At 39.0% G+C, this 13,637-nt stretch overlaps 1 protein-coding gene across 1 annotated transcript in view; it reads right to left on the bottom strand.

Annotated features, from left to right (window-relative positions):
• Positions 1-960: 960 nt before the first annotated feature.
• The window catches only part of MTOR (mechanistic target of rapamycin (serine/threonine kinase)), a 63,701-nt gene continuing 51,024 nt past the window's right edge, over positions 961-13,637 (bottom strand). Inside the window, exons 39-57 of the mRNA XM_010194326.1 lie at positions 13,588-13,632; positions 13,199-13,295; positions 12,466-12,564; positions 11,772-11,894; positions 10,980-11,162; positions 10,206-10,340; positions 9,746-9,920; positions 9,378-9,513; positions 8,527-8,674; positions 7,690-7,812; positions 7,136-7,218; positions 5,561-5,633; positions 4,974-5,048; positions 4,339-4,474; positions 3,872-3,937; positions 3,128-3,208; positions 2,771-2,851; positions 2,026-2,131; positions 961-1,496 (exon numbers count right to left, since the gene is read on the bottom strand). Coding sequence (XP_010192628.1) covers positions 1,481-1,496; positions 2,026-2,131; positions 2,771-2,851; positions 3,128-3,208; positions 3,872-3,937; positions 4,339-4,474; positions 4,974-5,048; positions 5,561-5,633; positions 7,136-7,218; positions 7,690-7,812; positions 8,527-8,674; positions 9,378-9,513; positions 9,746-9,920; positions 10,206-10,340; positions 10,980-11,162; positions 11,772-11,894; positions 12,466-12,564; positions 13,199-13,295; positions 13,588-13,632 — 1,981 coding nt within the window. The 3' untranslated portion in view covers positions 961-1,480. The remainder of the gene's footprint in view (positions 1,497-2,025; positions 2,132-2,770; positions 2,852-3,127; positions 3,209-3,871; positions 3,938-4,338; positions 4,475-4,973; positions 5,049-5,560; positions 5,634-7,135; positions 7,219-7,689; positions 7,813-8,526; positions 8,675-9,377; positions 9,514-9,745; positions 9,921-10,205; positions 10,341-10,979; positions 11,163-11,771; positions 11,895-12,465; positions 12,565-13,198; positions 13,296-13,587; positions 13,633-13,637) is intronic.

Below are 13,637 nucleotides of genomic sequence, written 5' to 3' on the forward strand. Positions count from 1 at the left end.
AACACCCCTCAGGGCTTCAAATGGCCCCACAGGCACCCACCAGTGCTTTCCCGTGCCTGGAAAAGGGCACAGGGGCACTACTGCCCAAAGGCCCTGACAGCCACCTCCCTATTTCCCATTTTCATGGCACAGCATTGGCACAGCTGGGACAGTGACCCACCCCACGCTGCCCCTTGAGCTCTGGCTATGACCCTGAGACCAAGAAAGCTGTTGTTCTTACAACGCAGATGACATTGCATCTGCTCGAAACTAAACGTTGGGGGGGTGGATGGTCAAATTTCTTTGGGGAGTGTATGGTCAAATTTCTTTTATACAAGTGACAGACATTTTTCAGTCCTGGTAATTTTGGCTGCAGCTGCTATCAAAAGTGAAATACAGCCAAGCACCTGAACTGATGTAGACAAAGACAAGTCAAATCCACGGCAAGAGTAAACTTTAAAGAGAAAAAAAATCTTAATCTACTTCCCTACCTCTTTCAAAGAAATACTTGGAAATAAAGAAAAACACAGTCAAAGTGTTAACATTTTGGTGTAATTTATTGGCACAAAAATATTCAAATACAACATGGCATCTAAACATGGCTACTCTGTTGTATTTTGTGCATTGTTTTTAATATGTTTAATTCATAAATCATAACTTTATCTTCACTTTAATGTTTAATAACCATTATTTTCTGTTTCAAGTTATGACCAGTTCTCACATCTGCCTCCTATGCCAAGGACTAACTTTCCCGAGTTATTTCCCCAGTGCTGCTTATTAGTGCAGACAGCGTGGGAAGTTCCCAAGTGGCATTTCATTTGTACCCTGCATCCAGTTTGCCACAGATCAATCTGCATAGAGGCAACCAACTTTGCTCAGCTAAGGTCTTCAATTCTTAGATCTGCTCCAGTATCCTGATCTAGTCTGAGACACGAATCCTGCACTAGTGTAACGAGTGGATATACAGTTTCCAATCTGGGGGCAAAAATCGAGTTTGAAAACAAGGTACTAGGATGAAACAATGGTAAAATTCTGCTTCTCTCTTTCCAACTTATCCAGCTCGCCCCAAAACCTAAATGAGGCTTCCTGCACAAGTGCATTGAGCTCACTGCAGCCACACCAATAGGACTGACCAGGGTAATAATGAGTCTGCAAATGACTTAGTTACATTGCAAAGGAAGTCAAAACCCGTATACAGTTATTTTCAATGGATCACCAGTTCCCCAAAGACCAAGTGGAACCATAGACATCTGTGGTACAATCAGTCTTCTCTGTCCTGGAAACCCAAATCAAGCGTTGTGTTTCAGACAGCTCGTGGTTTTTTTCAACAGCAGCTATACATTGGTTTAAACCAACTTTCAATATACAATAACTCTTTTCATTTACATTTCAAAATATTTGACAAAGGCTGTATTTCAGTCCAGTTTGTGTTTGTAGAAGAGCAAGTTTGGAGTGCAAAAGCCTCCAGAATAAAAGGCTGTGGATAATTTGGAATCTTCTGTTACCAGAAAGGACACCTAGAGAAAACAAAGATATTGTAGTAATGCTGACTTGCGTGTAGTTTCACAAAGGCAACACTGAGAAGGACTGAGATTCCGTATGAACTAGGCACCATTACAGCATAGAAAAGTTGACAGGTGATCCCCATGCTTCTTTCCAGCTAACTCATGTTTAGAAATGCTACAAAGATGTGTTTCCTTGAGCATAGTCCAAAGGCAGTAACTCTCAAAATGACAGTAAATGGTCTTTGTTTACTTTAGAACATGTGGTTCTTCACGATAACTGAAACTGGTGACCACTACATGCTGTATTTCAAACACTCAAAATGTTCAGGCTGATTGCAGTTTAAATGTTCTAAAATAGCTGTCACCACGTATAACAATACCACAGGACTGTCTACAGGATCGCTGTCACAGGGCTGCAAAATTTATCAGAGCAGATACAACGTGAAGGAAGGCTTCTACATATGACTAAATACACAAGTGACATTTTCCTTAGCTGTTCTCAGAGAAGAATTTTGCAGGGTTAGCTGAATGACAAACTCACCATCCAATGTAGCACTGGCACAGATTCTCATGAGAAGTAGCTTGCTTAATGAGCAATTCCACTTGTGTGGGTACATCAAGAGTTTCATCATGAGAGAAGTCTCGACCTTTGAAATAAAGGATTAAAATAAACATAAATGGAAGTCACAAATCCTATAACATAGCTTGCTTCTGGGTGGCAAGTTCAGGACTGGTACGACTTTTAACTACGCTTTCCTCCCAGTATATAAAATGTAAAAGTTTCCAAACATGGAGAACTTCTAAAGGCATCCAGAGCCCAGAAATCTGTTTTCCCTATTATTATGGCTTTTTCCTTTTATCTTCTCCAAATAACAGATAAACCAACAAGAGATAACTTTCCAGTAGCTGGAATCCTGGTCCTAACCCCTTCAAGTACATTATTTGGCAGGTGAGTAGTTTCTTATAAAGCTTTATGACTATAAAATTTCACAGCTAAATGCAGCAAACTATAAAGCCAGGACAGCAGAAATTCAACTTCCACTAAACAAGCTATGTAAAATATGAAGTCTGTTTAGTTACAATCACCTCTGTACTTTTCAAATCAGACTCCTCTGTATCTACATGCAGGCACCAGTACTAGGGTATTAGATAAAAACAGGAAAATTACCTCAACCACTTAATCAGAAGATGTTAAAGTCAAAGATTAACACAAAATACACACACTGAAAGTAGTGCTGATCCATCTCACCAGATTTTATGTTTATCTTATATAAAAACATGCTCACCAGTGAGCTTATCTCGAACCCTGTTGATGATTTGAATTGCCTTCTTATTTAGAGCTTCTGGCTTCACTAGACCATCTCCTACTAAAAAACAGAGGTAGGAAAAAGAATAAGGACTTCATTTGAACAATAAGAACATTTGTACTGCTGTTACATCTGCCCTTCCCAACCACCACAAATACCATTTAGGGAGCAAATAAACCAGTACATTTTCTGGACTTGAGAACACAGGCAATTATATTCCTCATTTACGCTGACAAGTAACTGTCCCATCTCATGTAATTGCTCCTGGATCATGATGAAATTTTCTGATCTAAGAACAAATTTCTGCATCAGTGTAGAAACAACAACAAAACTTACTGAAGGAATGGATAGATTCAGGCACTGTGGTCCCAGTTTTCTTATGGGCTGTCTCACCCAATTCCACACTGTCCAACATTTCTATTGAAAAGAACATGAAAACAGAAAAGCATAAATGAAGTGAAGCTGAAAAGCAGATAAAACAATATTCTCCTGGAAACATGAGCATATCTGTGAATCAGCTAATTTGAAAAGCATATTTGACTGTGACCAATTGTACCACACATCTCTGTCACTAACGGAAGTACACCACAGGAACAAACATCATTTTTCCCTGAAAGGTCTGATCCAACTCGTAAGAACATTTTGTATAAAATTGTAATTGAGAGGTATTTTGAAATGGCGTACATTTAACCTAAAACGACAATCAAATAAGTATGTTTATTTGTAGAAGTCTCCAACTGCTAAGATACAGCGCAAAGCTCTCAACATTCAGTCAGATGACTACTTGCCAGGTTTTGCACACTAATATTTGATAGCTAAGTAAATAACTACCACATATCAATTATACCTTGGATTACACCAGTTTGTAAGTACCCCAGAAGGCTGGTAATGTAACTGTAAAGGAGCATCTACTTTTTGAGCCAAAGTACTGAACTCACTACTTCCAGTCTTTAAACTAGTGATAATAAGCTGTTTATCTGTCTACTTTTCAGAAGTGGACTGAAAATATTTACCCAGTCTGGTGCACTGCTCAAAAAAGTAACTCCAAAATCCATGACATACACCATCTTTTCTACTCACCTACGGACTGACTAGCTGAGTAGGAGTCTGTTCTTGTTCGTGAGCGCTTATTGCCCTTTGTATTTGCTGCAAGAGAATAAGGAGTTGAGAATTGTGAACTGAAGTCTTATTGATTCACAGCAAGTTTGTCCACAAACAATACAGATTTGCCCGCATTCCTCTTTCTCCAAATTGTAGGTCACCTGAAAACAGCCTTCAATCTCCTGATGATAACTAACACAAAAACAACCCAACAATTTTGCTTGTAGCTTTGTTTGGTGTCTGTGTTTAAGGGCATAGGGTTTTAAGCACTGTGGTGATTTCACATTACATTCCCTAAAACTGTGTGCACACAGAAATAACACTTACAAACCAACAATTTAATTGGATTGTCTTCAAGCAGACAAGAGATTTCAGGTTTCTGGATTTCTTGTATAAAATCAGACTGATTTTTCTCTTGCTGTCACAGTTTTATCAGAACCACTTACTGTCCATTAGCCTCCAGTTCAATAACGGATCATACACAAAGGCTTCAAGCACAGCCATGACACTGTCCTTGTGTTCGCGCAGGACTTCCATCACCGTGTGACAGGTGATTCGGTAATTGCCATCGAGGCCCGTCACCTTCAGAAGAGAAAGAAGCGAATCAACCATGCTGCTCTATTCACTATGCAACTCCAACCCTAACAATCAGGGAGCAGGAAGTGGCTGGGGCTTTGAACTGGAATTCATGAGCTTTGTTCATTAAGTGAACAAGACAAATGTACACTATAAACTAAGAAGCTCTCTCCTGCCATTAAGATGATCTTTGTTAAACACCATGCCATCAGCTGTATTCAGTTGATGCAGATAGCTATTTGAAATGAGGAAGCCAAGGAAGGCCTAAGAAATTGGAGGAATTTCAGAGGTTTTTTCATCAGTTAAAATGTTGCTTTCCACTGCAGTGTATTGTAAAGATCACAGGAAATATTTTAACTTACAGAAAATGCAGCTGAAATATTACAGCACTGGTTCTTAAGGAGTGAAGAGGTTTAATCACAACAGAAAACACAGGGCAAAATGAGAAATGGATGCCATTTTTTTCTAGGAACAATGCCCTTCATATTGAAGACGGGATGCTTACCTCCATAGCATTTGTCAGCATCCTTGTTAACCTAAATGGAATCTTCTCAGGGAACTTTTCTCTTGTCATGGCAACCTAAACAAAGGATGATGGACAATAAGTAAATCAATAGGCAACTTATTATTTAGGAGTTAATAAGTACTGAAGTTTTTCTGCTACAATCTTGAAGGTTGTATTAATAGGACATAAAAGTCCCAGCTTTATGGTCCTCAGTTCCCAGAAATTTCTGGAAGAAGCTAGATAATTAATTTGATAACAGAGGGAAAACTCAAATGTGTGCTCAGCTGCTCGTGTCCAGTAACAAAAACTGCCTATCAGCAGCTTAAATTGCTCCATGAAGTTTTACGGAAAAGTGATGTTAGCACTTCTTTGCATGTCCCAGTGGTCAGCTAATCCCCAAGACATGCCTCTGAGAGACACTATTATTTTCATGCTGCCTGTAGGTAAAGTGAAGCCCAAAAGAGAGCCAAAGGGCTTGGCCAGGATCATACTCCAAGGTTAGTTTGTCCTGCCTTACAGATTAATTTATGTTCCACCAAAAATATGAAATATTACAGAAAATTTAATGTCCAAATGCAAAGATTTACCTCAAAACAGTCCCCAAAGTCGATATGCAGGATCTTTCCACTCAGTCTGTCTAACATCAGATTGGAGGGGTGTCTTTGATGGAGTAGGAGAAAAAACAGGGTGACAGACCATTATAAAAACCCAAAGTAAATCACAGCAGCTCCAGTCTGAAATGATATTTATCTTCATGAACACGAACAGTCAGTGACAGCTTGCTTGTCTGAGATCTTCAATCTCAGGATGAACAGAATAGCTTCCTGACAGTGCATCTATCACATTATTTTTGTAATTACCTCTCAGGAGTTAGAGATCATCTCACCTTGGATGATAACCTATTGGACCAGAACCATCAGTACCTTTCTCGGATTTGAACTTTTTTTTTCCAGTTAGGATAGATTTTTCTACTTGTTTTACGTTTTTTCATTTTTTTTTTCAGTACAGAAAAATGTATTGAATTATGTTACAGGTAAAGTAATGCAAATTGGATTACCACCAGAAGAGAAGAGAATCAATCCTGATTAGGAAAACCACAGTACTGTTTCTGCTGTTCATGCTGACTTGTTCCAATTTTGGTTCAGTTCAATTTTAAAAAAGGTTTATAATTTCATTATAAATACCTTTAGGTTCAGGAATGTAAGCTTTTGTTGTGAAAACATTTCAGGGTTTAGATGTTCTTGCATTACACACCTTAAATCTAAAATACATTGCCTTCAGAAGTATTTTGGAAGCTATGATGTTCCCCTTGTGACAGTAAGTCATATACTGAATCAAGTTGTTAATTTTATCTTATTTGCCCAATCCATTTGGATTGCACATACTTGCCTCCAGAACAGGTCTGCACTGGAGATCATAAGCAGCACCATGTTAAGTAATAGTTAAACCACCATTAACTTTGATTTGTTTTAAGTCTAGAACACTCTCTGGGGAGTATTTATGGAGACTTCATGCATCTCTGATGACTGCTGTGAATGTACACTGCACTAGAGGTTCCTGCTTCACAGAATAAATATCCAACAGGCAAAAAATATGCAAAATAGGTAGTGTTACTGAATTCATTTGGAAGGACACTCAGAAGACCTCTGCCACTAAATACTTTCTGGATTTCTTTTTGCTACTTCAGAGAACAAAAACAGATGCTTGATCATGGTGCTTCTTTTCTCTCCAAAAAGCTTAATGTACGTGTACAGTCTTAACAGGCTTTGCAAAAAACACTGCCATCTCATCTACACAAAGCACATCGATTGATGGCAAAAGTCAACGATATCTCTGTTTCACAGAATGCATGGAGAAAGATTTCCCATTCTGTGAGTGAAAGGACAAAGATAGAACTTGTGGTCCTTGATGTAAGTCTGTGCGTATTCCTCTCAAAATGGAAGAAACACTTATTTGTACTCAAGATACACAAACCCTATATCTCATGTCTGCAGTGCTGAAAATAAAGGCAGCACAATTAGGTCCTGAAAGATGGTATCATTACAATTCAGCAATAACCACAATGGAAGATGTTATCATATGAACAGATCAAAGGATTTATAATTGATAGACCTACACAGTCTGCGCTTTTATTTAAAAGATACCTTTACAATTTCACTTACCTGTCCCCAAGGCCCAAAATGTACCCAACCATTGACATCACAGCTAGTGAACGAGTGTAGTTTGTTCTTCTGTCAAACCACACCTACAAGTAGAGACAAAATAAAAAAGGCCAGGCAGGCATGTTGCATGTTGTAGCTTATATTTTCATTTATACTTTAACTATTTGCATTTTGCACAAATCAAAACTGTGATCATATGCTTAGGTTCAATACACTCCATATGCCTGAGGGGGTTCAAACATCCTGCAGCCTTGAATTAGATGTCTAAGCCATTAAGGGAATACATTCTAAGGCTCCTGCTTTTCTCTCCCTGTGGGCAGTATATGGAGCTTCAGTCTCCAGTCTTGTGCTTTGGACTACACCCTGGTAGCCATTGTGATCTGAGTCTTGTAAGGCCCCTTGGGAGGGGATAACCACGTGTGTGTACACATTCTGCAGTGATTCATCTAGAGTTCATGATGAATAAATTCCATCTCTTTCACTCATTCTGCAGAGGAGGTAATTCCACATGATGCTGATTGACAAACACAAACCATTACATGTGCTGAACTCACCTCTGAGCTCGGACTTTTCAGCCACAGCAGTTTGGCAAGGTCATCACCAGCTGTGTTGTTGACAGCATGTTCAAATACTTCTACTTTCTGCATCAGAGTCAGGTGGTCGTAATCTGGAGCCATCTATAATTGAGAGGTGACACTCAGCAACTTAAGAAAAACCACCTCTAGTAATCCCTAGTTGTACTATAAGAAACACAGTAATCAAATAATTTCAATATAAACTTGTTATGAAATTATTTGTAGACTGACCAGTATGTTCCCAAACACAGTCAGATGACCACCCAACAGCAAAGAATTCATTTTAAATGGGACAGCAAATGATTTAGCATACAAAGTAGTCCATATGCATATTTAATTAGAATAGTGTGAAGGGTAAATATGTTTCAAAAAACATTATCCAAACAAGTCTTCTGGGTTTGCACATGCTTTCCTTATTTGGCAGGCATTTCCAACTTTTCTAATAATGTTCAGTTTCTCCAGTCTTTCTAATTTTGGCCCTGTTGCTTAGACACAATGTTTGTAAATGCCAGCAGCATGGCACCTTGTATAAGGCAAGCTATAGCCATGCAAAATTCCAAACACATTTTAGTCACCAGGTAGTTACAACCTGTGATCACTGCTAAAACAGGAAAGGAGAAACAAATAAATGCACGGCCAATTTTACCTCTTGGTAGCGTTTTTGTAACTCTTATTTGGTATTTTTGCGTTTATTACTAGTACCAATAACAATCAGAAAATAGGCAAAAGAAGAACAAGCTGCACACCATTATTCTTCATTAAGACACTGGAGTCCTAACAGAATGTACCAAAAACTGTGCCAGCTTTGCCCTTTACCCTCAGCATGATGCGATGTTCAATGTTGAGCAGGATCTTTTTCTTCTCTCTGTAGTCTCGGATGAGTGCATGCAGTGTGTCACAGTGGGGGACCCAACCAATTAAGCCTGAATTTGTAGACAGTGGAATAACAGCATATCTCTGGATGCTACAGGAAAAAAAAGAGAATCAGAGCTCAAATTGTTGTATTTTGTGAATTATTACATTTTGAGATGCTTAAAGAACTACTACTAAATCTGATTCTGATCCAAGTTCACTTCAGTAGTTGCTCTGCTTTTCTTCTTTTCAAACAGACCTGAAACATCCATTTGGATAGACTGCTGCCAGATCATCTACGGACATTCTCAAAGCTTGCGTGGTTTTCACTGAAAGACTGCTTTCAGAAGGTACCTGTTATGTCACCCACGATGATCTGTTATTTGCACGTGACATTTGATATGTTCATGCTTGAAAGACACTGCACAGAACTGCAGTCAGTGACTATTCACCATGCTATTTATTGAAGATAATAAGAAATCCTTGAAAGAAAATCTTGTTCTCAGGCTCCTAAAGCAGCACTCAAACTGTCTTGAAATAGCAGTTGCCTCAAAGATGATAAATATTTACAAGATGGGACTTAAATAAAACAAATAATCCTCTCAGGATATATTTCCTCCCAGTTTGACGTCTATGAATATTTGTTTGTTTGTGTTTTGTTTTGTGGGTTTTGTTTGTTTTTTAAATTAGCTTCATTCCAAGATTCACCACTTCCCCACAAACCAGGTGGTTGTGCCAAGGATCACTTGGAAACTACACCTACATAGGGTGTCTCTTATGCATAAGCACATTCAGTGAATAACCACAGTACATACCTGAGGTTTTTCCGAAGAGAAGTTGGGTCATTTGCTAGCAGAGTATTTACCAACCCAAAAAGCTGCATCACTCTCTCATCTTGGCGAAGGTCTTCATGACCTTTCAGAAGGAATACAAACTCATGTCCATTGCTTCCTGCAGAAGAATCAATACACAAAATTTTACTCTTGCTGAACGAACAGGTAAGAGCAAATACACATACACACAAGAACTGGACACTGGGGCAGTCAGACTAACCAGACCACTAAGAAATATGGCACTTGAAAATAAATGTAGGAGAGGTTTTACCTGGTAAATATGCATTTTGACCTAAAAGCAATGACTGTTTAAACACTAGAATAGGTAAGTGAAAACTGCTCTCTCTTACCCATTAATGTTAACTTCCTGGGCCGCTGCTTGGAGGTGATGACCTGCAGTGAGGGCGCAATGGACTGAATGCGTATGATGGGCTGGTTGGGATCATACGTTCCTGGCACTGCCAATTCCAGGTCCCGGCACATTAAGAGTTTTGGTGACACATACTGTAGTTCCAAAGAGGTGAGCTACCAAAACCAGAAGAAATACAACCCCTTAGTATTTCAGCGAAATGTCACTGAAACATCTGAAGAGTTCATGCTGTTGAGGGACCTCGAGCAGTTCAGTCAGTCGTCGCTAATTTAGATGTTTGTAGGAAGTGCTACACAAGCAGCAAACTTGCAGCAAATCTTATGTGAGTATTTCCAGAATGCTGAATTTGAATGCTTTGAATAACCAGAAAACATGAAATAAAGATTGGTATTAACAACTTGCACTGTAAGACCCACAACAGAACTGTACCACTCCCCTACCTGAGGCAGCTGCTTTGAGATACGCCGGAACACATGGTAATAGAGATCCCAAGCCTGAGTTAGGTCTTTGACATTTCCTGATTTCATGTACTTTCTGCACCACTCCTGAGCTTCCATTAGATCTCTGCCATAGGCCTAGAGAGGAAGTGAAAAACAGCATAAGAAAAACATTTCTACAGACTATAGTGGAACAGGTGGAGACCACTTAATACCTACAAAGAACATCATAGTCCATTTTCAAACTGCATTACAAATACTTGATCTCACATCTTTATAGCATATTGGAATTAAAGATATTCCTGGATCCAAGATATGCACTGAGTTTAATAGACAATGTTGCTCACAAATAGGCTTCATGATAGGAGGCAACAGAATGAATTAAATCACCCTTTAACAGTAGGCTCACAAGCTCAAATTCCTTTTGCTGGCTTGAGGGAGGTCACCTCTGCTATCTGTGCTAGTGGTTACCATGAAGCAAAGCAGACTGGAGTCAGAAAACTTAACTGCAATGCAGTTGTATGTTTTCCAGACCCTAACAGACACCCAACCAATATAAGGCTCCAGGACAATCTGTACTACCATGGCCCCTACAGCACTGTAGTCACCAAAAGCAATACATATCTGAAGATGAAGCCTGCAACTAACACAATGAGTCCAAACAGATTTACTCTGTGTTAGATTGCAAAGGTCCTTGTAACACATCTGGGTCAGGTGGCTGTCCTGCCTGTTTCTGAGGGCATGCAGAAGGTTATACTCTTGGCCACTTGCTGATACCTGATTGAAAGATGTCTCTTTTAAAGTCTGAGGCCCACGCTCCATCATGGCATGAAGTGGTTCCAGCACCTCAAACATTCCCTTCACATTCCTTTCTCCAAAGTATAGACGAGATGCTTCCTCCAAACCTTCGTGCCACATCTCATGCCATAGGATGGCTACACGGATTAGCTCTTCACTCACCTGGTTTAGGACAGGAGAAACGATTAAACGTCTAAAGAAAAACGCTATGACTGTACACTGACTTACTAATGCAAAATTTTCTTCTTCTCTAATGATTATGAAATATTTGTTGCTGGCAGCTAGAGGGAGCCACAAGAACTTCCACAATACTGTTGCACTCTTCTGCAAGAAGCTGATCAGATTTTTCTCACTTTATTTCTTGCTTTTAAAAATTTTTATATTTGTGTAGCTTGGCCTGAAAGTATTACTTCTCATTTATTCATAGAAGTCTTTTGCAAATGAATTAAATTTTTCTTTCCATCCTATGCTCAATACGTTTGGTTTCCACATTGGATTAAGCAAAAATATATTTTTATGGAACAGTGATTCTTCATTTACTTATTCTTTAAATTTATTCATAAGGAGGCACATGAACTCAGTGTTTGAATATTATGGTCCTTTTTAAATTAAAGTATTATTTTGGAATTATACTAATACTGTGAATTCTACCAATTGCAAAAACCCCAAGTTAATTGTACTTGAACAAAATTGACAAGGAATAGTCATTTTGTGTTATACCTGGGGTATGTTCATTCCTGAAACACACTTTATGGTACATTAAATACTCACCATCATTGCCTGCTGCACCAGGGTGTTACTGTGCTCACACATGTTCTTCAAGATCTTATTCGCAGCATTGTGACGAGCAGTGGTTGTAGATTTAGAAGCCACAGTCAAAGGATAGATCAAGGCCTACAAGGGACAATCACCAATAATATTTCAGAACCACACAAAAGAGCTACATAAATTATTAATAAATAACAGCCTTAGGGCCAGACAAGAGAAAGCAAGCTTGCTTCTAGAAAGGTGATAGGAATTTGCTAGTCAAAGTTGTCCAGTCTGAAAAGCTTACAAGACTTTAGTTCATCGAGTAGCAGAATGACTGAGAGCCTGTATCAAACTGGAAGAACAGAAAACCATTTTTGGCATTTTGTGATTTTCCACACTGTAGGAAGAAATTCAGATAAAATGTCTGTGAGGTGGCCTCCTAGTAGTCACTTATTGATATTTAAGAAGGTGATTTGCACTACCCAGTATTCTATTTGACAGACAGAACTTTCCCTGCTGCATGACTCGTTCACTTCTTCTTTCCATTTTGATGTGAACAGTGCTGAAGTAAAAGAAGTAGCAGCAGAAATAGTCCCCATCCTCACTTGCTGTGACTTCCAGTGCAGGCATCTAGACAGGGTGGTGAAATGGAACACAGGAAATGCCTTAACTGCTTATCAGTCCATGGAAATTCCTTCTCTAAGCCAAAACTTACCTGGGGATGGTACCGTCCAATATCTGTGAGGAGCTGATGAATGAGACGTCCTACTAATGGCCGAGGGGTGTCAATTCTCGCGATCAGCTGAGGGATAACCTAGTAGTACGGATAAGTAAACATCTCTGTCATCTCATGTGTTTAATTCACAAGCTGTTCTGCCCTCTGCTAGAGAACTCAGTCTCTAAAGGAGACAGAGACCCACTATTCATTTTTGGGATACTCAGAGGATAACACAAAGTTCCAAACAGTGTCACAAATGTAGAACAGCTCAGTGAGATATCAAATGTTCTGTGCAAAACAGTTACAGGATCTTCTTACAGAAAGAGTAAGATGTGTCTTGAAGTGTAATGCTTAAATAAGAAATAAAGCCGTTTTTTAAATTTACAAGAGCCATTCTACAGAGCCATCTTAAAATAGACTGATTACATCAGAGCAGCACAGTGGTGTTTTATACTTGATCACCACTGAATGTACTTTGTCTTCAATTTTAAAATTTTCATTCTTTTTCATTCATATGCACTAATCTGCATATAATTACAGAAATGTACACAAGAATATGTCTCATGTCTCTGTTCAAGATGCTTGATAAATCAGTTACCAATTGTGCTGCCTACTGCTCTCACCACTCACCTGCAGAGGAATGTTTAGCAAAGGATCATCACAAATATAGTGTAACAAATCACCAAGCTCCCCTCAGAACTGATTTGTCTTAGCCCTTTGTGTTCCTTACCTGCAGCCAAGTGTCTATTTGGATTGCCTTGACTCCTTCTACCAAAGCCTCATTCACATCAGGCCAGTGACCATAGTCAAACCACAGAGTAAGGACCCTGATAAAGAGAAACACATTCATTAGGAATGAAACAACAACAACAACAACAACAACAACACAACAAAAAAACCCCAATCCAGTCAAATACCTTCAGCACATTTACAAATTACTCTTCTTCCCAGAACACTGAGATAGTAGGATAAGGGTTAATCCATCTAATATAAATCAGCTTGGACTGAGGCATTTGCTTAGTTTAACTATAACAAAAAAAGCAGAAACAGGTTCTACCTAATCTTAAAGCATGTGCCCTTATCAGCTGGATTTTGTTTACTATGTGCTTTATTATGTACCTCAGAGTGTCTTGTAGGTTGTTTCCCCGAGACAGAGATATGGATCCGGA

Source organism: Mesitornis unicolor, unplaced genomic scaffold (genome assembly GCF_000695765.1).
Source record: "Mesitornis unicolor isolate BGI_N332 unplaced genomic scaffold, ASM69576v1 scaffold10041, whole genome shotgun sequence".
NCBI lineage: Eukaryota > Metazoa > Chordata > Aves > Mesitornithiformes > Mesitornithidae > Mesitornis > Mesitornis unicolor.